The sequence below is a fragment of the Oryctolagus cuniculus genome, chromosome 18 (genome assembly GCF_964237555.1).
Source record: "Oryctolagus cuniculus chromosome 18, mOryCun1.1, whole genome shotgun sequence".
NCBI classification, from domain to species: Eukaryota; Metazoa; Chordata; class Mammalia; order Lagomorpha; family Leporidae; genus Oryctolagus; species Oryctolagus cuniculus.
The window spans coordinates 69036801-69064624 of NC_091449.1; the positions used below are offsets into that span (position 1 = coordinate 69036801).

At 60.6% G+C, this 27824-nt stretch overlaps 1 protein-coding gene and 1 long non-coding RNA gene across 10 annotated transcripts in view; both read right to left on the reverse strand.

The window, feature by feature from the left end:
- ANKRD11 (ankyrin repeat domain containing 11) overlaps window positions 1-27824 on the reverse strand; it is a 143898-nt gene that overhangs the window by 5216 nt on the left and 110858 nt on the right. For 4 of the 8 annotated variants that reach the window (XM_070062836.1, XM_070062838.1, XM_070062839.1 and 1 more), the window contains 7 exons: window positions 25114-25257; window positions 15591-15729; window positions 9632-9802; window positions 9300-9503; window positions 8454-8596; window positions 7112-7259; window positions 644-6930 (listed from right to left, as the gene is read on the reverse strand). In XM_070062836.1, the coding sequence (XP_069918937.1) occupies window positions 644-6930; window positions 7112-7259; window positions 8454-8596; window positions 9300-9503; window positions 9632-9802; window positions 15591-15729; window positions 25114-25200 (7179 nt within the window). In that variant the 5' untranslated portion in view covers window positions 25201-25257. Of the gene's footprint in view, window positions 1-643; window positions 6931-7111; window positions 7260-8453; window positions 8597-9299; window positions 9504-9631; window positions 9803-15590; window positions 15730-24674; window positions 24915-25113; window positions 25261-27824 lie in introns of all 8 variants that reach the window. The other 4 variants (XM_070062842.1, XM_070062843.1, XM_070062841.1 and 1 more) reach the window with 4 other exon arrangements.
- Window positions 20719-24668, reverse strand: LOC138846596 (uncharacterized). Of its 2 annotated transcripts, none has more exons than XR_011384137.1 (2): window positions 23229-24668; window positions 20719-23145 (listed from the first exon to the last, which is right to left on the reverse strand). It is a non-coding gene; the product is annotated as an uncharacterized lncRNA (long non-coding RNA). The 2 variants fall into 2 exon arrangements; XR_011384136.1 differs by having other exon boundaries at window positions 20719-23174.

Here is a 27824-nt window from a genome sequence, read left to right on the forward strand (position 1 = left end):
GTCAGCCGTGCCGTGCCGCGCACCTACAGGGGCTGTGGGCTGGGGCCGGCCCGAGCAGAGCGGTGGGGGCCTGGCTCTGCCATGAAGGAGGCTTTGCCTGTGATGCTGAGGACACGTGTGAGCAGGAGCAGCCAGGTGCCCGTGACAGCGACCGGGCACAGTGTGTCTGGCAGGACGCCTGGGGGTGGCGGTGGCACCACGATGTTCCACCAAGCCAGCTGGGGAGGAAGCAGCACAGAGGCCCAGGTGTATGGTGGGACTGGGATGAGACTCAAGGACTGGGCTGCAGGAGCACAGGACGAGGACAGGCCTAGGCCTAAAGCCCCAGGGGGAGAGAGAGGGGGAGAGGGTGTGTGTTGGGGGGGCTGGGGGATGACCACCACTCTCACTGTGCAAATGCAGGGGGGTGGCAGGTGCACTGAGGGCCACACAGGTGGAACCCAGCGTGGGCAGAGGACCATGCCGGGGCAGGCGGGGATGCAGGACAGCGCTAGGTGGACCCTGCGTAGAGCCAGCATGAGGCTAGGATCCGGGCTCACTGGACACAGGCTCTGAGGGCCAGGGAGGTGGCCAGTGTGGCACCTGAAGGGGAGACGACCGTGCCAGCGGCCCTCCTGGCCCCCAAGGCTGCCGGGGCACTCACCACAGGGATGTGCAGTTTGCTGAGGGGCTTGCCGTCCAGCAGGTAGGAGCCAGTGTAGGTGACGTACTCGGCGTAGCACTGGGGCGCCTGGGGCGGGATGAAGCACAGGATCTTCCGCTTCTCCTCGATCTTCTTCCTGATCTGCAGGTACTCAAAGTAGGGGTTGGACCTGTCGCTGTGGTAGGGCTCGATGGCGTCCAGCTTGATGGCGTCCACAATGGCGGCCAGCGTCTGCTGGATGACCTCCCGCGTCTGCTGCGTGGACGTGTGCAGCTGCTGCAGCTGCTGGCTAGAGCGCTGGAAGCGGCGCTTTCGGGGGTGCTGGGACTGGGCGTCCTCCTCCTCCGAGCCCCGGGCCTTGGCCCTGGGGGCAGGGGTGGGCGGGGCCTCCCTCTCAGCAGGGGGCGTGCTCTGCTTGCTCTGACTGGCCAGCATCTGGGCTCGGTTCCTGGTCATGCGTTGAGGGATCTCCTCCACCTTGGGGACTCGGGGTGCTTCAGCTGGAGGCTTGGGCTCCGGCTCCGTGGCCTCCGACTGCAGGCCGCCTGGGGGGTTCTCGGCCAGGGCTGGGGCGTGGGCAGGCACGGCCTCTTCCTCGTCCCGGCCAGCACTGTCCACGGCCTTCGGCTGCGTCGAGCTCTGCGTCGAGCTGTCCACGGTGGGGCCATCAGGTGGGCACTGAGAGGCGGCAGAGTGGTCGGTGGCCTCGGTCTCTTCGTCCTTGCCCGCCAGGGGTTGTTGTCCAGTGGCCGCAGGCGCCGAGCCGGAGTCCGATGCCTCGGGGCCCCTCTCGTCTGCCACGGTCCCTGCTTCCACCGCGCCTTCTACAGGCAGCTCCACCCTCGGCGCCTCGGAGCTCTCGTGCTCGCTGGCCGGCCGGCTGCAGGGCTGGTCCGGGGGCGGCGCCGGCTGCTCCTCGGCAGGCAAGGAGGGGATGTCCCCACCATCCGCGGCCACAGGGGCCCCAGGAGGAACCTTCTCTGGCGGACCGAGAGCCGCTTCTACGGGCTCGGCCTCGACATCGGGGACGTCCTTGGCCTGCAGAGGGAGCTCTGGCAGCGAGAAGGGGCCTAGGTCTAGGTCGTCCTCAGAGGTGGGGAAGGCGTCCGGCCAGGCCACCGGCTCCACCTGGGCGAGGGCAGGCAGGTTCTGGCTGCTGTCCAGGAAAGTGTTTTCCAAGGCTCCCAGAGGCTCCACCGGAGCCACGGTGGTCATACACGGAGGCTCGGGCTCCACGGCCAGGGGCGCTTCCGGAAGTGAGGTGCAGTTGCTGAAGAAGGGCCCCAGCCTCGCGGGCGGTGCACAGGGCGTGGCCTCCTCGGCTGTGGCGACAGCGACCGGCAGTGTCTCCACCCCATGGTCTTTGGCTTCCTCCAGCCCCGGCTCGGGAACTGGCAAAGGGTAGGAAACAGGAGAGACGGGGTACGAGGTTTCGGAGGCACCCAAGGGTCCAGGGGCAGCAGTGGGGAGGGGCTCTGCAGGGCAGAAATGCCCCGGGGACTCTGGGAACCTCTGAGGTGACTTCAGCAGCAGTTCCGAGCCCACAGGCCAGCTGACGGGGTTTTCGGAGGACAGGGCCTGCTCAGCCGCAGGGTGGGCCCACTCAACAGGCTCCTCGGTGATGACGGCACTGAACGGGCCCTCGTCCAGGGGCTCCAGGTAGCTGGGCTCTGGGGGGATGATGGCGGCGGTGGCTTGCTGGTCCTCGGTGGCATCCAGAGGAAGGCCCAGGTCGGGAGCCAGAGACCCTTCGATAGGAGGGGCCAGCAGTTCGCCTCTGGGAGAAGGGGAGGATTTGGCCTGTAAACTGGAGAAGACGCCCTCAGGGGAGGGGGTGACGCTGACCACGGCTGCAGGAGGGCAGTGCAAGGCCTCGGCCTTGGGCGAGGGGAGGCCATAGTCCGGGGAGTAGTAGCCTGGGGACAGGCAGGCAAACTTGTCCGTGGGGACAGCCGGCAGGGGCCCCTTGTCTTCCAGCAGGTGCTGCACTGGGGAGTTGTAGCTGGAGGCCGCGGGGACACTCTGCTGCCGGAACAGCTTGTCCCCAACACTGAACTCCTCCTCGGGGGTCCTCCTGACGTCCACGGACACGGAGCGATACAGGTTTGTGGAGAGAGGCCTCGTGGGAGTCTGGCTCGGGTTTTCCGGGAGCCCACTCGAGGCTACGGAGAATCTGTCAAAAAACGAGGGGGAGCAGGCGTTTGTGGAGGTGGCGGAGACGGCCATCGAGTGCTGGGAGTCGGCGCAGTCGAACACCAGGTCGGTGTAGTCCTCGGCCGAGCAGGACGGGGTCCTGGGCGTGTGCATCACCTCCTCGTAGCTGGGGCAGGACACCACCGAGGTGGGCGTGGGCACCCCGGTCGGCCGGCCCTGGTCGGGCCTGGGGGAGGCGGGCAGCCCCTCCTTCACGGGAGGCCCGGCGAGCCAGTCTTTGGGTTCGGCGCCCGGCCCCCCGTGCAGCTTGCTCTCGGCGGCGGGTGGAGTGGGCGCCGCCTCCTTGAGCTTCCGGTCTCTGCAGGGGGGCTCGGGGCCCAGCGGCTTCTTCAGGGGGAGGTCGAGGCCCTTCTTGCGCCCCTCGTCGGCGGCCTTGGCCTTCTCCTTGAGCCTGGGGTCCCCCGAGCGGTGCCGCATCTTCTCCATCTGCTTCATGCGCTCCTTGTGCCGCTTGTGCCGCTCCTCCACCTCCAGGTCCTTCTGGGACAGCATCCTCTCGAAGCTCGTCATCATGAGGTCGCCATCCCCCAGCAGCTTCTCGCGTGGCCGGGCGTCCTTCCTGCCCACGTCCCGGGGCGGCGGGGGCGGCGGCAGGGGCGGCGGCTTCTCGCTCCCGGCGCCCAGCTTCCCCGCGTCGCCCCGGTCCTGCTTCTCCTTCACTCGGGCCTCACCCGGCCTCAGGCCCTCGTCCCTGGCCTTGTCCTTGAAGGCGCCCGGGGGGTTGTCCTTGTCCCTGGCGTGGCGGTCCCTGTGCTTGTCCCTCTCCTCGCGCCACTTCTCCCTGTGTCTCTCTCTCCTCTTCTTCTCCTTCAAGATGCTGAGGGCGCTGGACCCGAACGGCTTGAGCTCTTTCTCGGCCCTCTTGGCAGGCTCGCGCTCGGGGTCGTTTCTGTCTCTCTTCTCGGCGGAGAGCAAGTCCATGGTCCGCTCCAGCGCGTCCTCCGCCTCGGCGCCCAGGCCGTAGGGAGGGCCGCAGGGGTCGGCGCCCAGCAGCTCCTTCTCGCCCTGGCCGCAGCCCTGCCGGTCCTCGCTGCGCTCCTTCTTCTCGGCCTTCTCCTTCTTGGCTCGCTCGCGGTCGTGGCTCTTCTTGGACGAGGACGAGGAGTGCCTGTGCCGCTCCTTCTCCCTCAGCCGCTCGGGCAGGCCGCAGGCCTCCTTGGCCTTGTCGTCGGCCGGCGGCTCCGGGAAGGACAGCTCGAGGAGGGCGCTCAGGCCGGGGTCCTGGCTGCGCTCGGCGAAGCTGTCGGCCGAGGCCTCGCTCACGCGGTCAGCGCCGTCCTCGCGGCACTCGTGCAGGGCCTCCTCCTCCAGCTTCTCCAGCAGGCTGCGCTCGGAGTCCGCGCCCCGGGCCGACTTCCGGTCCCTGGCGTGCTCCCTGTCCACCTTTTCCCGGTGCTTGCCTTTGGCCTTGTCTTCGGAGCAGTGCCTCCTGTCCGCCCTGTCGGGCAGCTTCTGCTTGCTCCTCCTATCCGGGGCGGCGTCGCCAGCGGGCCGCTCGCGCCGGTCCCTGGCCCTGTCCGCGGCCTCCTTCTCCCGCTTCTCCCTGCCTTTCTCCAGGGGCTTCTCCTTCCGCTCCTTGCCGCCGTCCTTCCTCTTGTCCCTGGGGTCCTTGTCTTTGGGCTTCTCGGCGTGCGGCCTGTCTGCGGGGGGCTTCCTGTGTCTGTCTGGGGGGTGCGGCTCCCGGCCGTCCTCGCGGTCCTGGAGCCCGTCCCCAAGGCCCTCCTTCTCGTCCTCGCTCTCGTCCGTGAAGATGTCGGCCATGTACCAGCTCCTCTCCTTGCCCTTCCGCTCGGGCAGGTCTTCGGGGGCCGAGCCGGGGAACGGCCTCTCCTTCCGCTCCCGCCCCTGCTCCAGGGACGCCTTCCTCTCCTTGTCTTTGCCGTGCGTGTCCTTGTGCTTCTCCTTGGTGTCTTTCTTGTCTTTGACACTCTTGTCGAACTCCTTGTCCTTGGGACACTTGTCCAGGGCCGGCCTGTCGCCCCTGTCTCTGTCGCCGGCCTTCTCCTTGTACTTGTCGGCCTTCGCCTTCTCCTTCCTCTCCTTCTCGGGGCCCTCCCTCTTCTCCCGCTCGCGGGCGGGATGGTGCCTCTCCCAGGGCTCCAGGCCCTCGCCGACGCCGTGCTCCCTCCCGTCCTCTCGGTGCGCCTCCTCGGGCCGCTTCCGCTCCCGGGCCCCGTCTGCAAGCTCCCTCCTCTTCTTGTCCTTCTCCGCAAGGTAGCCGGGGAGCCCCCTGTGCTTCTCGGCCTGCTCTTTCCTCTTCTCGGCGCTCTTGTCCAGATAGTCCCGGTCTCTCTTCCGGAAGAAGGCGTCCCTCAGGTCGCGGGGCTTCTCGCGGGCCTTGGCGTCCCGCTTCCTCTCCTTGCTGTCGTCCTTCACGGGCTCCAGGATCAGCTTGGCCACGGGGTCCCCCTTCATGTCCCTGTAGTCCGTCCCCGGAGAGTCCCAGCTGTCCTCCCCTCTCAAGTCGAAGGTGGAGTCGGACAGGTCCGAGAACCACCTCTCGTGCTGGTCGTCGGAGAGGCTGAACTTGCTGTCCTCGTTCTCCAGGAATGGGCCCTTGGCGCAGTAGTCGTCGAAGGCGCAGTCTTCGCGCGGGGCTCGCTCCCTCTTGGGCTTCTCCTTGTCTTTCGAGGCCCTGTCCTCCTTCTTCTCGGCCTTGCAGGGCCGCTCCTTCGCCTTCTTCTTCCTCTCCTCCTTGTGCGGCCGCAGCTTCTCCTCCTTGGCCGGCTTCTCCTTCTCCGCCCGGCTTGCCCGCTCCTTGTCTTCTCGGAAGGACCTGCTCAGCTCCCTCACTCTCTTCAGCGACTTCTCGTCTTTGGAGACCTTCACTATATCATCTTTAAAGAGCCATTCTTTTTCTTCCGACTTCATTTTGCTGAGTTTCTCTTCCTTCTTAAAGTGGTCTCGCTCGTGCCTCAGCACCCTGGCTTTGCCGTCGGCGGGGCCGTCGCTGTCCAGGAGCCCCGCCTTCTCGGCCTTGGGCCTGCAGTCCTCGTACTCGTAGGCTAGGCTTCTCAGCTTCAGCTCCTGGCTGACGGCGCAGGCCCCTTTGCCCCTGTCCCTGTGCCTGTGCCTGGTTTTGTGTTTCTTGACGACCTTGCCGTCCTTGTCCAGCCTGGGGACGGCGCTCTTCCTCTCGGGCGCGCTGGGCAGGCCGGGGCGCTTCCTGTGCTCCTGCTTCTTCCTCGCGGGCTTCAGCGACTCCACGCTGGAGCGCTCCGAGGAGTAGTCAGACTCGCTGGTCAGTCTCGTCCTTGTGGAGTCTGACAAGGAGCTCACCTCGGACCAGGCAGGAGAGGAAATGGTTTTCCAGTTGTCCGTGCGCCAGTGCTTGGCGTGCTGGTCTGTGTGGCTGGGGTTATGCTTCTGGGCTGCGGAGCTGCCGTGGGAGGAGGCGGAGGAGGCGGACAGCGAGCTGAGCAGCGAGGGGTCTTTCAGCACCAGCGGGGACCCCTTGAGGCCGCCGGAGCTCCCCGCCGAGTCCCCGTCGTCTTCCTCACTCTCTGAAGACTCGCTCTCCGACTCTGACGAGCAGAACTTGTCGCTCCTTTTCCCAAACCGAACTTCTTTGCCTTTTGTTTCTTTCTTTCGCTTCTTTTTCACTCTGTTCTTTTCTTTTTGCTGCTTGGAGTTAGAAGACTCCCGTGTTTTGTTAGCAGGCACCACTGCGTGTGCCGCGAGCCTCAGTTTCTCTCCCGGCCCCACCGCGAGGCCCGCGTCCTCCTCGTCGGACGTGTCCGACAGGATGCGATGGGCCGCCTTCTTTGGTGCGATCGTGCTGTTCTTAGTGTAACTTTTGACTTCCATCTTGGGTATGGAAATGAAGCTGTTGGCCTTGGCTTCCTTCCTGTAGTCCTTCTTCAGCAAGTGCTTGTCGTCCACGGGGGGGACCCGGTCCTGCTCGTCGTCCTCGTCGAACTCGTACTCGTCCTTGACGGGCGTCGCCGTCTTCTGGGGCTCAGGGTTCTTGGCCTTGTGCTTCAGGCCCTTCTCAAACTCAGAGTCCGTGTTGTTGCCGTCCACCGAGCTGGACGGCGCGAAGGACGGGGCATCCTCCTCTTCTGAGCTGTCTGCTGGAGACAGGGAGGGAGGCGTCAGGGCAGCGAGGGGAGAGCAGGGGCCGCCGGGGAGGGGAAGGAGGCCTGGCGGCCCCCGCTTCTGGAGAAGCAGTCCCTGGGCCTAGCTGGGCGTGCGCCGCGCGTGGCGGAAGGGGAGGCTGGTCTCTGCCGGCCGGCAGGCAGGCCCGCGGCTTACCCGTGGAGCTCTCCTCGCTGGAGGTGTAGGTGCCTTTGCCCAGTAGCAGGTTCACCATGGTGGGGGAGCTGGCCACCTTCAGCGGCGTCTCGCCCTTCCGGTTGCTCTGCTGGGGATTCCCCCCATACCGCAGCAGCAGCTTCACCACCTGCAAAACCCAACGGCCACACGGGCAGTGGTGAGGAACACGACCGAGCCCTGAGCTCCAGAGGGCGCCCGAGCTGTGCTGTGGGAGGGCAGAGGCCAGCCGGTCCCACGGGGGGCCCACTGTGTGACGGCAGCGCAGGTCTTGGCCCTCCCAGGCCACCCCACCTCCGCTTTGCCTCAGTTTCTCCTCCACAGTGAGTGCACCACTTCCCCGGGACCCCCTCACCCTGGCCCCCCCTGCCACCACAGAGAGCTCCTTGGCAGTGTCGGCTGGCAGAGCCTGGCGGTCCCGGGGCGCTAGGGGACGGGACGAGGGAGGACACAGACCCAGCATCTGCCAAGCGGTGACTCTTCCACTTACACTGGAAAACAAGATAAGCTCTCCCTGGTCTGACTCCAAGAGCAAGGACAGGCAGGTGAGGGTGGGTGACAGGGACACCCTAGGGGCACTGCCACAGCTCCGCCAGGGCTGCAGAGCCAGCATCTGTGTTCCACACACTCAGGACAGCGACTTGCTCAGCTTGAGTGAAGACTCAACTCAGCCTCAACGTTCGCCCAGCCTGACGTGACAGCATCAACACAACCTTCATCAGAGCTTAATGCAAGCCCTGCGGCCAGCCCAGCCACAGCCCGATGGTCAGCTGCCCTGTGAGCCCAGTGACCGCCCGGTGAGCTCACACGCCCACAGGTTCTGGGCTCACAGCACGGACGTCCTGGGGGCCCTGCTCCCCTTCTAGGCCAGCCCCGCAGGCCAGCAGACAGGCTGACCTGTGCACCTTGTTCAGAACCGGAGGGCGTGTTCTCCTGGGCTGTGACAGGGACTGCGTTCCTGCTCTTGACCCTTTCCCCCTGGACGATGGCTCTGGCCCTTGTGCTCCATTTCTCAACCCTGGAGGAACCCTGCCCTCAGCAGGAGCAGCACCGTGTGAGAGGCGAGAGGGAGGCGGAGGCAGTCCCTCTGCGGCCCCCATCCCCCTGGGCGGTCTTTCTGCTAAACCCAGGTAGCCCCATGACTAGAGGACACCAGCTTTCCACATGTGCGCCTGGTGGGGCTGCAGGAATGACCCGGGATGGGGGTGGGCTCACAGAGGGGACGGCCAGGCCGTTGAGGCAGGGGAGGCACAAACTCACTTTTCTGTACCCAACAAGTACGCAAGCTGGCCAGACAGAGGAGCAGGAGCTAGAGGATGCCAACCTTGTAGTGGCCGTTGTTGGCGGCATCGTGCAGGGGCGTGTCGTCATCCAGGCCCTTGGTGTTCACCTCCGCACCTGCGGCCAGCAGCTGCTTGGCAACGTCGTAGTAGCCACGGTTGCACGCCTCGTGCAGCGCTGTCCAGCCTGGAAAGAGACACTAGGACTTGGTCACCGGGTCCTGCAGAGGCTCACTCTCACGTCAGGGCAGTGCTGAGGGGCAGGGCCGGCACCTCTTGTCCGCAGTGGCCACCTCGCTGTGCTTGGCCACCCTACAGAGTAACAAACCCTACTCGCCCTACACGTGCAAAGGGAGAGGCCCCACTTTGCAAAGTGGTAAGCGGTGGCTCAGAAAGCGCTTGTCCTCAGGCTGTGCAGATGGAGGGGCGCCTCCCACAGCCAGCTGCTGCCAGAGCGCCTGGCTGCCCCCATCGGTGTGAAAGCAGCCCCCCCCCCATGGAGACAAACCCCAGTTTCATTTAGGAAAACTGCTGTAGAAGAGAAAGGGCTCTAGGTTAGGCAGGGGTCAGACAACAGCAGGTGTTCACACAGGACCCTCCCTGCATCCCACGCTCAAGGTGATGCAAGGCGGCTCGGCACGGAGGCGCCCTCTGGTGGGGCACCAGGGGACTTCCCAAGACTCCTCCAGAACCCGGGACTGCGGATTCTGCAACACAGTGGAGTGAACATGGACTTCTCCAGCTCCCTTCAAGGCAATGAAGACCAAAACTGAAATACTTCCTGAGAAACCACCACTGCGCCTCACATACGGCAAGCCGTGAGCATGGGCCAGGCCACAGAAAGTCCAGGGAGGGCCGCCATCCCAGGCCCCGGCGCGGGGGGCACTCACCAGCAAAGTCCTTGACGTTGACGTCCGCCCCCTCGCCGATGAGCTCCTTGATGCGGCGGGCGTCCCCCCGGATGGCGGCGCGGTGCAGGCGCGTCTCCCCACGCTCGTTTCTCTTATTCACTTTGTCTTTGGTCTTGGAGGCGGAGGTGGGCGTGCCCTTCTGGCACACCGTGGACTGGGAGGGGTGCTTTGGCGTCGTGTCAACTGCAGGCCAAGGAAGGACAGGCAGGGCATCAGCCTCTCGCACGAGGGGAAGGGGTCGCCCATGCCCGAGTACCCCCAGGAGCAGCCAGTCGGTCCCCAAGCCAGGGCCCTTGGCCGCCTGGGCTCACCTGGGCTGTTTGCAGACTCCTCTGCAGTCATCTGCATGAGGAGCGCCACCTGCTGGCGCTCAGAGAGGGGGTAGCCGGCGCGGATCCCAGAGAGCCCCATGCCGAACAGCAGCCCAGCCTTGCGTGTGACAGGCTCCTTCTTGATCCTCTTCCGCTCGGGACCCTGCTTCTCTGTGCGGCAGGTGGAGAGAGGGAGAGGAGGTTTCATGCCACAGGACCCTGGGAACTCAGGCTGTCACCCAGTGTGGCAGGGCCCCTCCACTGCACCTGCAGCTGTCAGAGCATCAAGTGGTTAGAGGGGCAAGCAAGGCACAAGAAATGGAAGCGTCCAGACCCCCGCTGGCTGCAGCTCGGACACCTGCTTATCAGCCAGATACCCACCGAGTGCCTCCTGAGCCCCAAGAGCTCCCGCCACAGACGTGCAGCTGCCGGGCACCCGTGGCCAGCCCCCAGGACAGGCCTCTGTTGGGAACACACGCTTGGGATGGAATCTACCTTCCCACTCTGCCTCAAACAAGCAGTGCATAAATCGAGGCCGACTTCTCAGTCCTGTACCTATCTTCTGGGAACCTCTGCTATGCCACGGGGCTTCCAGCAGCAAACCAGCCTCAGTCCCATGAGGTGGACTGAGCTGCAGGCATCAGCACAGGGCACTCACGAGACGTCCCGTCTACCTCCAGCTCTTCTTCCCAAAGGGGCAGCGCTGGACTCCCTAAACCTCTGACGCACCCTCCGATGCCCGCTGGTTCACTCCTCAACTGGCCGCAATGGCCGGAGCTGTGCTGATCTGAAGCCAGGAGCTTCTTCTGGGTCTCCCAGGCGGGTGCAGGAGTCCAGGACTTGGGCTGTCTTCCACTGCTTTCCCAGGCCACAGCAGGGAGCTGGATGGGAAGTGGAGCAGCCGGCACTCGAACTGCGACCATATGGGATGCTGGCACTGCAGGTGGTGGCTTACCTGCTACACCCAGCACCAGCCCCAGTAGGTGAAGGGTCTCACAGCAGTCCCAGTGTGCTGCCAGCCCCGGGTGTGGGTCACTGCGACTCAGCTTCCGTCTCCAGACCAAGGATGGAGGAAAGCAGTGTGGGCAGGGCAGAACAGGCCCCAGCCACAGCTGCTCGCTTTCAAGGCACTGAAGCACGGTGAGAATTTAAGAAAACAGCAGCACTGAGCCCTGCTGAGCTCTGAGCCTTCCGAAGCAAGAGGTCATGGGAGCTGGGCAGGGTCCTGAGGAGTTGCACTGGCACTTAGAAGGCCAGAACCACAAATTCCCACACACCAGAACCTGACAGGTGAAAACAGTAAAAGACACAGAGGTTGAAAAATGTCCCCAGAGGCCAGCACTGTGTAGTGAGCTGAGCCTCGGCCTGCAGCACCAGCATCCCATACAGGTGCCAGTTCGAGTCCTGGCTGCTCCTCTTCCAATCCAGCTCTCTGCTATGACCTGGGAAAGCAACAGAAGATGGCCCAAGTCTGTGGGGCCCTGCACCCACATGGGGGACCCAGAAGAAACCCTTGGCTCTTGGCTTCAGATTGTCCCAGGTCCAGCTATTGTAGCCATTTGGGAGTGAACCAGTGGGTAGAAGACCTTTCTGTGTCTCCCTCTCTCTGTGACTCTACCTCCCAAATAAATAAATAGATCTTCAAAAACCCAACCAAACAAAACTGTCCCAATCCCTGTGTGCAGCCAGGACAAGGCCAGGCAGGCTCCGGTTACCGCCCTCCCTGCCCCTGGTCGCTCTGCTGCGCCCTTATCCTGGAAGTCCTAGGGTGCTCACTGACCCTCGGGGTTGGCCACCAGCCTGAGCGCACTTCTGAGCCCTCAAGGCAGGCCTTTCTGAAACTTGGGGAAATGGAAATGTATTTGAAAGTCAGAGCTACAAAGACAGAGAAGGAGAGGCAGAGAGAGAGGTCCTCCATCCGCAACTGGCCCCAACAGCCGGAGCTGCGCCAATCTGAAGCCAGGAACCAGGAGATTCTTCCGGGTCTCCCCCATGGGTGCAGGGGCCCAAGGACTTGGGCCACCTTCCACTGCTTTCCCAGGCCATAGCAGAGAGCTGGATGGGAAGAGGAGCAGCGGGACTAGAACTGGCACCCATATTGAATGCCGGCACTGCAGACGGTGGCTTTACCCGCTCCGCCACAGCACCGGCCCCAACGGAATCTTAAAAAGGAAAAACTTTTCCTTGCTAGTCTAAGCTCCCCTTTGGAGAAAAAACAGCTTAAACTGAGAAAGGAAAAATGGTTTAAAAGCAGCACAACCAGTGACACATCATGCTGAACTCTCAATTACTTGAAAAGAGTTTATTTCAGGGCTGATGCTGTAGCACAGGTTAAGCCACTACTTAGGATGCTGGCATCCCCAGTCACAGGGCAGGTTTGAGTCCCAGCTGCTCCGCTTCCAATCCAGCTAGTGCCTCTGGGAAGGCAGAAGATGGGCCCAAGTGCACGAGTCCCTGCACCCATGTGGGAGACGCAGATGGAGTTGTGGTGACCATTTGGGGAGTGAGGCCACAGGTGGAAGACGCCTCTCTGTCCCTCGCTGCTGCTGCGGCTGCTGCTCTACCTTCGAAACAAATAAATCTTATTTGTTTGAATTTTTAAGATTTATATTTTTCATTATTTGAAAGGCAGAGATACAGAGAGAAGGAGAAAGAGAGATAAATTTTCCATTTGCTGCGGCACTCCCCAAACAGCTAGGGCTGGGCCAGGCTGAAGCCAGGGGCAAGGAGCTTTCTTCCAGGTCTCCCACATAGCTGGCAGGGGCCCAACTACTTGGGCCGTCTTCCACTGCTTTCCCAGGCCATTAGCAGGAAGCTGGATCAGAAGTGGAGCAGCCGGGACTCGAACCATCACCCATATTGAATGTCGGCACGGCAGGCGGTGGCTTAACCTTCTACACCACCGCGCCAGCCCCATAAATCGATCTTAAAAAAAATTGATTTTTATATGCTTCTTTGCAAGTGAGAATCCCAAAGCCTCCATTCAAGTCAGGTCCTTTGCACCCTTGGGCCCCACTAACATCCACAGAGCAGACCTGTTCTGACAGACAGAACTCAGCTGGCCCTTACCTGATTCCCGGGCGGCAACAGAGCCCCAGACCCACCCAGCCCGAAGCCTGCACCGGGCCTGACCGTTCTCCTGTCGTGGCAGGGTTAGGGTTGGCAACAAGTTTGTCTGGTGGGGGTTCTGGGACGAAAGGACCAGGAAGCAACAGCGTCCAGTGTTACACTGGGAAAAGGTGGGCAGAGAGCCAGAGGTGGGTCTGGCCCGGCCCTGCCGGACTCCACTCTGTGTTCCTGGCTCACTGTGTGCACAGGGGAGGGGACCCAGGCTGAGGCTGCAAACAGGCTCTGCCAGCCACGACCAGCACTCACCAGCGTGCGGCTGACACAGCACAGTCTTCTTACACACTCAGCACCCGCAGTGCTTAGCTCCAAGCAACTCTAGCACACCCACGGCTACGGACGCCCACGGCAAAGCCCATCTCCTCCAAGGAACGGGCTGGCCTGGAGCAGACCTCGGACACACCCTTCCTACCACAGGAACCAAGCGATCACACTTGGAAAAGGAACAACCCCGCTGAGTGACGGGGCATTGCCACGTGCACGGGGGGGGGGGGGGGGGGGGGGGGCCTCAATCACAAGATGCAAGCAGGACAAGACAGTGTTTCCCATTTTGCTCAAGAGAAACACGCAGGGCTCTGAGGAGACAGCGGCAGGGGAGGAAGACGGCCGAGATGCCAACCTGAGGGCTGCAGCAGAGAGTGCCCCAGCAGGGGCGGGAAGCCCTGGGAGGCTGAAGGCTGGAGGCTGGTCAAAGCTGTCACACTCAGAGATCACTCAGCAGGAGACACAACAGTGTCATTAAAAGCAAACAGCGACACAATGTAACTGCAGCCTAAATATTCGGGTGCTAAAGCTCCAACCTAATACCACTGTCCCACGGGCAGGACACACGTGGGGCTGAGCTGGACAGGATGCTGTGGTTCAGACCACGGTCTCATTTCCTGGCTGAAGGGGCCGCCTGCTTGGGCAGCAGGTGGAGCTGTTAGCCGGCTTATGGCCTGGCATGTCATAAGGAGGAGCCCGTGGCCTGCCATGGGGATCAGACCAAGGTGCCCTTCCTCCCGTTGCCTTTGCCCTGCAGCCACACGGAGACCTGGCCCCGGCACCTGCTCCTGCCCAGAGCCTCCGGAACAGCACAGCACTTTCCTAGGTGCTCCTGTCTTCTGCGACGTCCAGGCGCCAATTCACAAGGCAGAACCACCCTGTCCTGGTAGGCTGCCCTAGAATGCATCACGTGGAGGACTGAACCCTGCCAGGGTTGAGGCAGTGCAGGGGCACAGCCAAGTAGCTTCCCTGGGCTCATGAGCACCACCCTCAGTCCTCAGGAGCAACGGGCAATGCGGTGGCCTCCTTGGCAGAAGGTGAGGAGACGCTGCGGCAGGAAGCTCTGTGGGGTGCCAGGGGGCAGCCTTGGGCCTGGGGACCCTCCCTCCCTCCCTCCTCCATGCCTGTCACTCCTGGGGACCAGAATGGTTCTCTTGGCCTCACCCCATGTGGCTCCCATCAAGGCCACAGGCTGGGGTGTGGCTGGATGCAGCAGAGCAGACATGCTGGTTTAAAAGGTTTTGGTGAAAAAGTCAGCGTTCCAGCAAAAATTCCACACCTCTGTGTCAGAATCACTTTGCTGGGAAATCTAATACATTACACAGGTATCCAAGAAAATGGTGTTTTAGAATCAGGCCGCAGACCAGCACTGTGGTAGCACGTTAAAGTTGCTGTCTGCATCCCATATGGTGCTGGTTCACATCCCAGCTGCTCCACTTCTGATCCAGCTCCCTGCTAACGCGCCTGGGAAAGCAGTGGAAGATGGCCCAAGTGCTTGGGCCCCTGGCTGTGGCCTGGCCCAGCAATGGCTATCCAGGAGTCAACCAGCGATGGAAGATCAATCTCTCTTTGAAAATAAGGAAGTAGAACCTTAAAAAAATTAATAGAATCAGGCCCCGAGGGAAACAAACAGAAGAGTAGGAAACCTTTTACATTTCTTCCCTGCTTGCCTAGAAAGCTGTTCTCACAGTGGTCCTCACTGGTGTCCAGCCCCACCACGGCTAACTCTGCCGTGAGCTCTTACGGCCAGGCCACAGGACCCCTAGGGGCCTGCAGAGAACAAGGAAGCCGGTGGAGCAGCCCACCCAGTGACAGGCCGGCGAAGGCACCAGCACCCAGGAGGGCCTGGGTAACAAGCATGGCCAAGCACAGCGGCATGGTGCGGTCGGGGAGGGAGGGGGCCCTGAACAGAAGGCCCGGCCATGCTGGGCGGTGGCAGCACCGCAGAGCTCGTGGATGCCTCCCCGCACGGCCATCACCCAGAAAGCAGAGCTTTGGCAACGACCGCCAACTCTCCGTGCACCAGCAAAGGACAAAGGGTGTCCCTGGGGGACAGCAGCACCCTACCCCTCTAATATTCTTCTCTGGGGCACCCCTCCCCTGGCCAAGTCTAACCGTGTCTCTGCAACCTTCCAACACCAGGAACTATGGGTGCTGTCCCTACAGCAGGTCGCCCCTCCCCCAACCTTTAACCAAGGCTCCCGCGGCCAACACAGGAGCTCACAAAGGCCCTGACATGCCCCCACCCCTGCCTTGCAGAGTGAGGGTGCTGCCCAGGATGCAGAAGGCCCAGGCCCGCCCCGGACACAAGTAGAGGAGCTGTGCTGACCCTGCTCGGTAGCTCTAGACCCTGGCCACACCCAGGAGGCCAGTCTGGCCCCACTCCCTTTGGGCACCCCCTCAATTCTCACTGCACACCGCGGCAAGTGGCTCAGGTGCCTTTGCAGCCTCCTGCAGAGCATGGCAGCCTGACAGCTAAAGCCTGGGGGCCCCGAGACCACAGCCACCCAGGGCTGTCTCCTGCCTGCACTGCCCCAGGAGCTACGGTGGGGCTGGGAGGGGCCGGTACCTGTGTCAGAGTCCTTCTGCTCGCCATTGGCCCCCACGGTGAAGGGGAGCTTCCGTTTGGTTGCACGCTCTCTCACCTCCTTGGCTCCATCACTGCGGTCCAGCTTTGGCGTCTTGTTTAGGGAAACTTTATCTTTATCCTAGGAGAGAAAGTGATGCATTCAGACACCAGAAGTGCGATTCTCCAAACCCACTGCCTGCCTCCCTTCTCCTTCACGGGCCAGGAGTGGAGCTCCTGCCTGGGTAATGTCCAGCTCTTCCTGCCCCAGGCTGACATGTGCAGAGCCAGCCAGGCTCCTGGCCATGCCCCTGCCTTGGCAAGAGCGATGGCCTGCCACAGATCAGTCCAGCCATGCCCCGTCCTGCACCTGGAGGACTCTGGGGAAACCGCTGCCGACGAGCCTTCCTGGTGCAGGGAGCAGGCAGACAGAAGGCACCCACACGCCTCCGACCCCAGCCCTTGTATCCTGGGTACTAAGTCAGGAGGAGAAACGAGACAGAGGCTGCCGGTGCAGGCAGTCGCCCAGGGGTGCTGGGGCACCGGGAAGGCAGGCCGAGCGCCCTCCTTTCTGGAGCTGCAGTCGCCGCCTACTGCCACCAGACACTCCCTGGGCAGCAGTCTGCCTCTTCTGCTCCTGATGCCCCGCTTTCTGCCCTCGCTCTGGCCAGGGACACGCCAGGAGTCAGAGCACATCTGGATGCAGCATCCCCGCCCGATGAAAGGCCAGCACGTGCCTCAGGCATCCACAGCATTGTGGAAGGAACAGGGCAGCCCTGGGGAACTGGACACACTGCACACACGTGTCCAGAGGGCAGCACTGTGGGCAGCTCCTGCAATCTCACTTAACGGGATGTCTCCGTCTGTGGCTCGGAGGTGACAAGACATGAGTGTCCGGATCCCAATATCAGGAGGAGGAGGAGGTGGAGGTGCGAGGCAGAAGCAGGAACTCCTCTCACTGGGACTGGTCTCAGGGCAAAGGCGCAGGTCCCCAGGCTGCCCAATGAATGCTCACACCGCACAAGGTAAAGGCGGCCCCAGAAGCCCTGACCTCTTCCACCCAGGTTGTAGGGGCGACCCTGGGGCCTGGGTGCATCCTCACACGCTGCAGCAAAGTGGTTCAACCCCAGGAAGCCCCCGAGGGAGGCCTCGGTGTGGTCCTCTGGCAGCAGACATGGGCACCGGGGCTACTGCGCCTCCTGCGGCAGCTTGCTTGCTGGAACGCCCCCTGGAAAAGCCGCGGGCCCCAGGATCCACCCTCAGCACGCTGGAGACCCCTCGAGTCTCCTGGCAGAACTGCTCTGCCTCAGGGCCAGTGCTGGCCAGTCCTGCCACCCAACCATCCAAAAACCAAACACCAGTCTTGTCCAAATCCTTTCAGAGCAGAGAGAGGAGCAATGTCCCCACTAGTCTAGCGAGGCTGCCGTGACCACAGCCCTAGAACTGGAAGCCCGAACCGCGGACAAGGGGGACTCAGATTTGAGTTCCTGGCTCCTGGCAGGCCCACCCCGGCTACTGAGGGTATCTGAGGAGTGAACCAGAGAACAGAGGATGTCCATCTCCATCTGACTTTCAAGTAAATAAAAATACATCCACTTGTAAAAACTAAACAGACATGGGTGGGGACATCTTCCTGGGAATGCTGACAGCAGGAAGCGAGGTTCTCCCCTATGATGAGGCTCGAGTCATAACAACTCAACTGCCCACCACAAGAAAACCATTCTAACAAAATGCTGCACGCGCATGGCCGCCACCAAGCCTTCCAAGGCGACCTGCAGGAGGAGCACAGCTGCACTGAGTGTTCAGGTCCAAGCTGGGAGACATCTGTGCCTCAGAAATAAGGCTGCTTTGCAACTGCATCCGCTCAATCCTTTTGTTTTGTTGTCTTCCCTTGAGAGAAAACAAAGTACTAACCTTAAGATTATATGACTGGGGGGCCTGTGCTGTGGCACAGTAGGTTAATCTTCCGCCTGCAGTGCCGGCATCCCACGTGGGCGCCAGTTCTAGTCCCAGCTGCTCCACTTCCAGTCCAGCTCTCTGCTGTGGCCTGGGAAAGCAGTACAAGATGGCCCAAGTGCTTGGGCCCTGCACCCACGTGGGAGGTCAGGAAGAAGCTCCTGGCTTCAGATTGGCACAGCTCCGGCCGTTGCTGCCATTTGGGGAGTGAACCAGCGTTTGGAAGACCTTTCTCTCTGTCTCTCCCTCTCACTGTCTGTAACTCTACCCTCTAATAAAATAAATAAAATCTTTTAAAAAATTATGATTGCATACATAAAAATCCAAAGGAATATAAACTTTGGAATTAGAAATGCTTTCAGACAGAGAAAGTACTTGCTATATGCCACAATTTGAAAATTACTTATTATTAAAAATACAATGAACAACTGGCAACTGGAGTTTATTTTCTGAAATGTATTTATTTATGTGAAAGGCATAGAGAGAGAGAGAAAGATTTATCTTCCATCTGTTAGTTTGCTGCTCAAGTGCCCGTAACAACTGGGGCTGGGCCAGGCAGAAGCCAGGAACAGAAAACTCCACCTGGGTGCATCCCACGGGCAGTAGAGACCTCAGCATCTGAGGGTCACCTGCGGCCTCCCAGGGCGTGTGCACGTCAGCAGGAAGCAGCTGGGAAACGGAGGGCTCTGGACTCTGTTACAGGAGGTGGACGTCACTGTGCCAACTGCCCACCCCAGGAAACGTTAAAGTATCACTTGATATTCTTATCAGAAGACATCAAGTACACAGAATAAACCCAGGAAAAGATGCTCAAGCCCTCTCCATAATCACAAAACAGTACTAAGAGAAAACTAAGAACACACTCAGGGTCCCACAGGGTCCCAGGGCAATTCTCCCGGACTGGTCTTCACGTCTGAGAAGGGCAATCCCAAGGCTTCCTGTGGGGCCCTCTGGGCGGAGATGCCAAGGACTGCACTGCAGAACAGGGTCAGTCCTGGAAAAGGCTGGAATGGAAGCCCTTCCCCGGAGGTTCACATCAGGAGAGACGTGAGAGCCACAGCTCCCTGGGGACAAAGGGCCTACAAAGCAGCAGAGGAGGATGGGAGCCTGGGGGTGTGCACAGGGAGCAGAGTGTCCCCGGTCCTCCTTGCTCCTCGAGTCACAGAGAGAATGTCCACAGGCGCCAGCAGAGGAGACCCTCGTGACCAGCAGAAGCAGAAACACAAAGCCACTCGGTGCCACCACAGACCATTTAACACCAGCAAGGGTTAATGAGGACGTGGATCGATCCATGTTTTAAAAGATTTATTTATTTGCAAGTCAGAGTTACACAGAGAGAGAAGGAGAGGTGCGCGCGGCAGGGGTGGGTGGGTGGGGGGCAGTCTTCCATCCGCTGACTCACTTCCCAACTGGCCACAACAGTCGCAGCTGCACCAATCCAAAGCCAGGAGTTTCTGCGTCTCCCATGCCAGTGCAGGGGACCAAGGACTTGGGCCATCTTCCACTGCTTTCCCAGGCTACAGCAGAGAGCTGGATCGGAAGTGGAGGAGCTGGAACCAGCGCTCACCTGGGATGCCGGCACTGCAGGTGGTGGTCCCACCTGCTACGCCACAGCGCTGACCCCCACTGACCCATTTATAATTCCATTTTCTACAAACTTCTTGAAGTACCCAGATGGCTCATGGCAATATTCTGTTACCTGTTCACCCACAGAAGGATGAACAAACTGCCAAACATTCACACCAGTGCCACGCAGGACAAGCCGTGCCTCAGCTGATTCCGACTGTACACCGTCCTTGGGGGGGGCGGCCCAGGGAAGGCTCCCAGGGACAATGGCAGCACAGTGTCATTTCATCTGCACAGAGACAGGCTCTGGTTCTAAAACAAAATAGAAGCTGTGATGTGCATTTAGAGTTCATCAAGAAGTTAAACCATTTTTTCAGAATATTTATTTTATTTATTTGTAAGGTACAGTTACAGAAACAAAAAGGGCAAAGGAGAGAAAGAGGTCTTCCATCTGCTGCTTCACTCCCCACACGGCCAGAGCTGGGCCAGGCCAAAGCCAGGAGCCTGGAATTTCTTCTGGGTCTCCCAGAGGAGTTGCAGGGGTCCAACACTTGGGTATCTTCCATTGCTTTTCCCAGGCCATTAGCAGGGACCTGGATCGTCAGTGGAGCAGCTGAGTCTAACTGCACCATATGGGATGCCAGCATCACAGGCAGAGGCTTAACCTGCTATACCACAACGCTGGCCCCAAAATCCGCATTTCTGATGCTACTGTAAATGCATTTTAAAATGCCAATCGTGCATACTGGCTTTGCACTGCAGCCAATGGGAACTCACTCTCAGGGCTCCCCGCATAGTTCTTGGGCCTGTCGATGAAGGTAGTGCCGCCCCTCCTTCCCCATCTGTGAGGCCGTGCTGGTCACAGCTGCAGGACACGCTGACAGCACTGGCGACAGCAGGCAGCTCTCTGCCTTGTTTCCAAAGTCAGGTGGCAAAGATCCAGCGTTGCGGTCCTGAGTCCGGAACGAACTCGAGGCTCCTCCCAGCTCTCTGCATCAGGCGGAGAAATCCCCGTCCACTCCCACTCGGGGGGGGGGGGGGGGCCTGCATCCGGAGATGCTTCTGCTGCTCAACTGAGAGGATCGCCCAGCTTTCTTTCTGTAATTTATCAATACGACGAGCTGAGCTGATGGACTGCGGATATTAAATCTGCCTTCAATTCTTGGTACAAACTCCATTTGGTCATGATATACCACCCTTACACCAACAAATTCAATTTACCAAAACTCGTTACCATTTTAGGCCTGTGTTCACAAGGGGTAGTGGTGAAGCTTCCGTGCCCTCCAGTGTGGTGTCAGTGCCGTGCTGGTGAACAGCTGACCCCAGCTGTCCCTGCACACAAAGTGGCCTTCTCCCCTCCATCACACGCTATGCAAAAGCGAACTAGAAATGAGTCACAGACCTGCATCTAAGAACTAAAATTACAAAACTTAAAAGCAAACAGACTGGAATTCCAGGGAGGTTAAACAAGAATGAAGAAAAATTGGGGATTATGAAGGCAACACACACTTGAGGGCAGCCAGTGAGGGGCAGGCAGCAGCCCCAGCAGACAAGGCCCGGGTCACGAGGATCGTCTTAACCTTGTTCTCTTCCTCAGTGAGAGGCTCTGGCTTACTGTAGTAATTAAAACCGGGAAGGAATGCGGGGAAGGAGTCACAACACAGGACTCGGACTTGACGGCGTGACTTGAGCCAGGCACTCAGTCACATGGCGAAGCCCGGAGGGGACGTCAGACTCTGACAACAGCAAGCGCGCAGTCGGAGGGTGGCACGTCCCACTCCTCGTACACTCGGTGGTCGGAGAGGTTGCATGGGTCAGGAAGCAGGGCCGCGGAGCTCTCGGCAGCCTGCGGATGGCAGGCCCCCACGCTGGCTTGGGAAGAGAGGATGCCGGGCCCGGCCATTTGTGCTTCCTTCTCTGCCCCAGCAAGAGACAGAGAGACCCTCAAGCGAACGTGGCCTCTGCTGCTGCGCTGAAGGGCGTCTGAGAGCCAAGACGAGCAGATGCTCACTCCAGAACGCCTGCAGCAGTGGGAGGAGGGTGGGCCTGTGGCCTGCCACTCTGCACAGAGCTTAGCGAGGCCTGCACGGAACCACCAGATGGGGCAGAGCATCCAAGACCACACCAGCCACAACCCTTTGAGCTTCCAAATGGAGGCCACCTCTGAAGCTGCCCTGTTAGATGAGGGCGGCTGGCGAGCTCACAGCCCCACTGGTGGCTCTGACCCAGCCACCTCTGCAGACTGGCTTCAGGGGGCGTGAGGGCACCAGTAGCCTCTCCGCATTGTGGTGACACAGTGCACATGTAGTTCCCAAACCAGAAGGACCCGGTCTTGAGAGAGGCAGGTGGCTCAGGGGCCACTGGCTCAGGCTCGCAGGCTGCAGGAGGCGCTGCAGGAGTCTGCGGAGCTGACAGGGAGGGGTCAGACCCCCGCGGCAAAGGGCAGGGGTAAACAGCAGGTACACGTGGTGCTGGGGTGCTCCCTGCAATCGCCTGCAGCCTCATCACCAAGCTCTCAGATCAAGGCTCCGTGAGGAAAATCTGAAAACAGGCTGCTCTGTATCACATGCAAATGCACCTGCGGAAAATGGAGTTCATGACGAAAAACTAAGCAGACACATCGTGAGCGGCCATCGTGGGCAGCAGCACCCCGTGTTCCTGAGCTCTGCCACTAGGGAAGCCTGCATCCCAAGGACAGGGGCACCGACAGCATCGGGGCATCCTCCCAGCTTCCCATGCTGGTGGCAACCCAGGCCAAGACAGCGTCACTTGGGCACAGCACTTCAGTGCTGTCAGATGTTCTCTTGCACAGTTTATAAGAAAATAGGACGCTAGCATCGTGGCGCACAGGGTACGCGGCCATCTGCGATGTACCAGCATCTCATACTGGAGCACCACCCAAGTTCTAGCTGCTCTGCTTAAAATCCGACTTCTTGCTATTGTACCTGGGGAGGCAGCAGCGGATGACCCAAGTGCTTGGGGCCCCACCACCCACACGGAGACCCAGATGTTGTTCCAAGCTCCTGGCTTTGGCCTGGCCCTGCCCTGGCTGGTGCGGTCATTTGGCAAGCCAACCAGTGGATACAAGCCCTCCCTCTCTCTCTCTAATGCTTTGCCTTTCGAATGAATGAATGAGTTCTTAAGAGCAAGCAGGACACCCCTACATTACCATCTATGCCTCCGTAGACACAGCTCACCCCACGACAGCAGCACCAGCTACGCTCACTCAGTCTCCTTTGTGTTTCAACAAGAGAACAGCCGCAGCAGTCTAGAATATGCTTCGGCTGCAGGCTTCACTCAGGCCCAGCCTAGCCGCTCTTTAAGACCCTGAGACCGTGCGTGAGGACCGCTTTTTGCACCATCATTGTCACAACTGGCCACCTGGGAAGAAGAGTTAATGCCTGTATCGCCAGCTTGACAGCTGCGGGTTCCTCTTCCCAGGGCAGGTGCTCACCACTCTCCCCACTGCCGAGTCCCTGGGGAAGTGCAGGCCACCCTCGTCCATCCGTCCACAGCTACAGCTCTGGAACGCCACCAGCAGCTCCCCAAGGGCATGACACAAGTATGCCTGACACATGCCAGGCACAAGAGTGGCCTTGACCTCTACAGTGCTGCTGGGGTCAAACACGCAGACCTAAGTGTGACCCACCCAGCCAGGGTGCAACACCACGCCCCAGGGCTTCCAGGGCTCAGCCCCTCTCTGGGCAATGAAGCAAACCCCAGCCTGTAAAGGCAGTGAGAGGAGCTGCAGCCCAGGAAGACAGCTGAGCCAGGAGCACAGGGGTGCATCTCCACAGAGAGCACACAGGAGTGCACTTCCACAGAGAGCGCACAGGGGTGCACCTGCACAGAGAGCGCACAGGGGTGCACCTCCACAGAGAGCGCACAGGGGTGCACCTGCACAGAGAGCGCACAGGGGTGCACCTCCACAGAGAGCACACAGGGGTGCACCTCCACAGAGAGAGCACACAGGGGTGTACCTCCACAGAGAGCACACAGGGGTGCACCTCCACAGAGAGAGCACACAGGGGTGCACCTCCACAGAGAGAGCACACAGGGGTGCACCTCCACAGAGAGAGCACACAGGGGTGCATCTCCACAGAGCACACAGGGGTGCACCTCCAGAGAGTGCGGCATGTGCAGGGTCCACAGCCAGTGAGGCGAGGAAGCTGAGGCCGACGCAGCCAGCAGCACTGTGGCGGGAGGTGGAGTGCGCTCCTGGCCACAGCTCACTCCTGACACAACTGGCCACAGGCACTGAGCTCCGGGTGCCGTTTGCAGGGCCAGCCTCAGCTGGGAGGCCCTCCAGCCCGCAGGTGCAGCACTGCAGAAGCCTCACCGCAGGAGGAGGAGTGGGGCGGGGTCTCCTGGTGCCTTGCTGACAACCACCCAATTCTGTTGCATGGAAACTCTTACGCAGACCAGAACACCACGGCTTGACCAAGGGTACCTTGACCTATCTGTGTGAATCTGTCCAGGTACTTCAGGGCCTCAGCGTCTCAGTGCCAAGGGGCGGGACTTACCAGCAAGCGCGGTCCCATTCCCGTCTGCCAGTCCCAGGGCCCCTGCTGCAGTCTCCCCTCCACCTCCTCACTGAGGCTCAGAGGGTCGTGGTGCTGGCCCCCGCAGGACTCGGCCTCAGCCTCGGCCTGCCCCGGTGGCGCCCACACCAGGAGCGTGGTTCAGAGGCACAGGTACTTCTACTTGTTCTGCCTCAACAGCAGCTGGGCACGCTCACCCAGAACCACAGCAGCCAAATGACTGTCAATTCTCACACACGCAACACCTGCTAACCTGGGACCGCTCCAAACCCAGTTAGATCAAAGACAGACGAGTCAACAAAGCAGGAGGGCCCGGACACACAGGGGTGGACCATCCTGACCCTCTCTCCCAACCAAGTGCTGGAATAGAGGGCCAGGGCTCGGAGCTGGAGTTGGTCTACCCAGCAGCAGTTGTACAGGGACAGCTGGGTGGACCGTCAGGACTCCGTAACAGGAACCTGCCAGTGTGTGGGCACACAAGCATCTCACCATCACTAACCCCGAGATGCTCCCGTCCTGCTGAAGACTGCGGAACTGAACTCAGGACCGACAGTCACAAAGCCAACACATGACACACACTGAACCTGAACCTTGTTCTGATTCCAAATTCATTCTCACCAGATCCAACCTGGCACTGCAGGGCAGCAAGCTCGCAACCCAGGACTGTGTAACACACACTCCCACGCTACACTGCAGGACAGGAAGTATACACCCCAGAATCGTAACCACCAGACCCCACCCACACTGCAGGACAGGAAGTGTGCACCCCAGAATCGTGTCCTCCAGACCTCACACACACTGGACAGGAAGTGCATAGCCCAGAATTGTGTCACATACACCCCGACCCCACACTGCAGTACAGGAAGTGCGCACCCCAGAACCATGTCCTCCACCCTTACCCCATACTGCAGAACAGAAAGTACAGAGCCCAGAACCGCATCACACACACACAGGAAATGCACACCTCAGAACTGTGCCCTCCCCCTCCACCTCCACCCTGTACTACAGGACAGGAAGCACGCACCCCAGAATCCAGTCTTAACAGCTCTCGATAAAACACAGTGGTTTGGATTTACGTCTTCTTTTCCTGCTCACATTTGGAGTAAAATTCCCCAGCAGTGCTTGCCGTCGGGACACGGAAGTGCAGAGAAGCGTCTGGCGGCCTGAAGGGTCCACTGACACGTGGCACAAGTCCTGCGGTTCTGGGGCTGGAGGTGTGCAGCCAAAGGCAGGCTGCAGCCGAGAGCACTGTCTATACACACACCTGTTAGTGAAAGCTCGACTTCGGTTCCCAAGTCGCAACCACCACCGTTAGGAGGAAGCAAGCCCACGTGTAGAGAGCCCCCCCTCACAGCCACTTGCTCTGGCTGACCAGGAGCCATGGGGAAGGTGGGCACTGCCAGCCCACAGCCTGGGTCTGAACACCACGCACGGGGGCCCGCGGCGGCAGGCGCGCACATTACCTTCTTCCCAGGTTGTTTCTCCACCATGTCGCTGCGGAGAGCGAAGTCTTCCTGCTGTGGTGTTCTAGAACACCCACCCTTGGGCATCGTTCTGCTCCCTCACGTGGCCGTCATTTATGCTGCTATCGCTTCGTCGTCGACCGTCTGCTTCAAGAAAGGACACAGAGGTCAGACTCCACCGTACCAAGAGGCAGCCAGAGCCCAGCCGACTTCACGCTGAGCTGCCCAGGTCTGAGAGGGGCCGCGGCTGCGGCTGTGCGCAGGGGGCCAGAGCCGCCGCACCCCAAGTGGGCCTTGGCCAGAAGCACTGGCTTGGGACATCCCTCCCCAAGGGCTCTTCCCAGAGGCAGAGAGACGACGGCTACACCCTGCTGACAGCAGGAAGGCACCTTCTAGAAACCACCCCAGCGCACGGCTTCAGGTCCTCCTTCCCATCAGCCATGTGCCCTGTGCTGCACTGTGACCGACTCACCCACGTCCCGTGCCTCCCTCAGACAGCCCTGCGCTCAGGACACACTGCCCATCCACCCGCCACTCCTCTGCGGACTTCTTCACGGCACCCCCGAGGTCCCGCCAGAGTAGTGTACTGGAACAAGCATCGCTGTGCTCCGTTTCTGGCGTTAAGGACACAGCTGGCTCACCCTGGGGAGAAGGGGAGGCTGCGGCTCTCCCTCGGCACCGCCTTCCTGCCCCAGCGCTCCCAGACAGGGCACCTGCCTGCCTACTCAAACTCTGGACTCTAGACTCCACCCCAGAGCTGCAAGTCACAGCCTGGAGAGACAGACAACTCGGCACCATGCCCAGGGCCAGCTGTCAGACTCACAGCTGTCTAGGAGCCAGCAGGCCCTGCTTCACAAGGTTTTTTTCTTTTTGACAGGCAGAGTTAGACAGTGAGAGAAAGAAAGAGAGAAAAGTCTCCCTTTTCCGTTGGTTCAGCCCCCCAATGGCCGCTGTGGCCAGCGCGCTGCGCTGATCCGAAGCCAGGAGCCAGGTGCTTCTCCTGGTCTCTCATGCTGGTGCGGGGCCCAAGCACTTGGGCCATCCTCCACTGCACTCCCCGGCCACAGCAGAGAGCTGGCCTGGAAGAGGGGCAACCGGGACTAGTACCCAGCGCCCCGACCGGGACTAGAATCCAGGGCGCCGGCGCCACAGGCGGGGGATTAGCCTAGTGAGCCGCGGCGCTGGCCTGCAGCAGTAGAAGGTTTTTAAAATCCCAGCCTGCCTGCTCTCAGGATGGATAACTGGACAAAGGCGTACCTCAGAGGCGCACAGGCTCTGTCTAGGCCAGCAGAGCCCACGGCCTGTCCTGCAGTCCTGCAGCATCTGGCTGTGCTTCCTGTGCCCAGGTGTCCACACTAGGGCTCTGGTCAAGGACGGTTCTGAGCCCCGTGTTCAGTGGAGAACCAGACTCCTCTTCCTGCGTGGGCAGAGCAATGGCCCAGAACAGCGAGAGGAGAGCACGGCTGACTTACAGACCAACTGCACCCCAACTCCACAAGAGGAAGCACAGGGGCCAACTGGCAGGACTGGGTGAGCTCCGCCACAGCCATGGCCACTCCGAGACACAGGCCGAGCCCAGGGAGCGTCAGCACCTTGCCGTCATTGCTGCTGCCCTTGGGGGAGCACAGTGCGAGTCCCAGAAGGCCAGCAACTACCATTTCCATCGCCTGCAGCTGCGCCTTGCTCACCAACAGAAACACCACTGCTTCTTTTGTGAGATCAACTGGCGAGGTACGAGGTGTCTACCAAGCACACTTCACTGCAAGAGAAGCAGTCCACACACTGGGAGCTGGCCAACAGCGCTGCGACTGCACTTGTTTTGAAAAGGCTGTTGTCCTTAAGGCACATCCTCGCTGACCTCCCCACAAAGCGCCAGGGATCTGAGGACTTGCCCAGGAAATGAAGGCAGGCATCACCCACCACAGGCAGGTGTCACTGTCAACTCCTGGTGGCTTAGCGGTACCGCCCAAGTGTTCTGCTGTGCCCTCCCGCCTTCACAGTGACAGTGGACACTGTGCAGGCCGTGTCACTCCCAGGACTTTGGCTCTGGCTCCTGCAGGGCCTCACACTGCAGACCTGAGGGTCCCCAGTCACTGGCAGCAAGGTGGACTTGGCCTCTTGACATCCAAGCACAGAACTCAGACTGTGGAAGGCCAGCACGGTGAGGTTTCTGGCTGGCAACTTGGACACATGGCCATCTGGCCCTCTCCTGACCTCTCAGGAACCCAGGCCACAGGACCATGGCTCATGCCACAGCTTTTTCTGAACAGCCGACTGACCAGGAATAGAGGCTAGGCTACACGTTAGTCCTTGTCCATCTCAGCCCCTCAGGAAGCCGCCGATGGTGCTGTCCCAGGTCCTTGTGGCCGCACCCCAGCCTGTGCTCCAGCAGGGACAGGGCCCGTGAGGAGGCAGTAATCTGTGTCTTACAGGATGTTTGTTTTAGAGGGTAGGACTGCTGTGAGCCCTAAGTCTCCCTGTTCGGAGCTGAGCATTTCACTGCTAAACATGGAAAGGGGCCAAGGTTCCTTCTGGTGGAGAGTTGTGAAGCTGTCTTGGGCTGGCCTCCGAGGCTTTCTGATCACCACCATCAAATCAAACCCTGGGGCAGGAGCCCAGGGACACAGTCTCCCTGGTCAGGCGACACGGCTACTCCTCTTAAAGGTGACTTCACAAGCAGACGGGAACAGAGAGCTGCCTGCAGCCAGCGA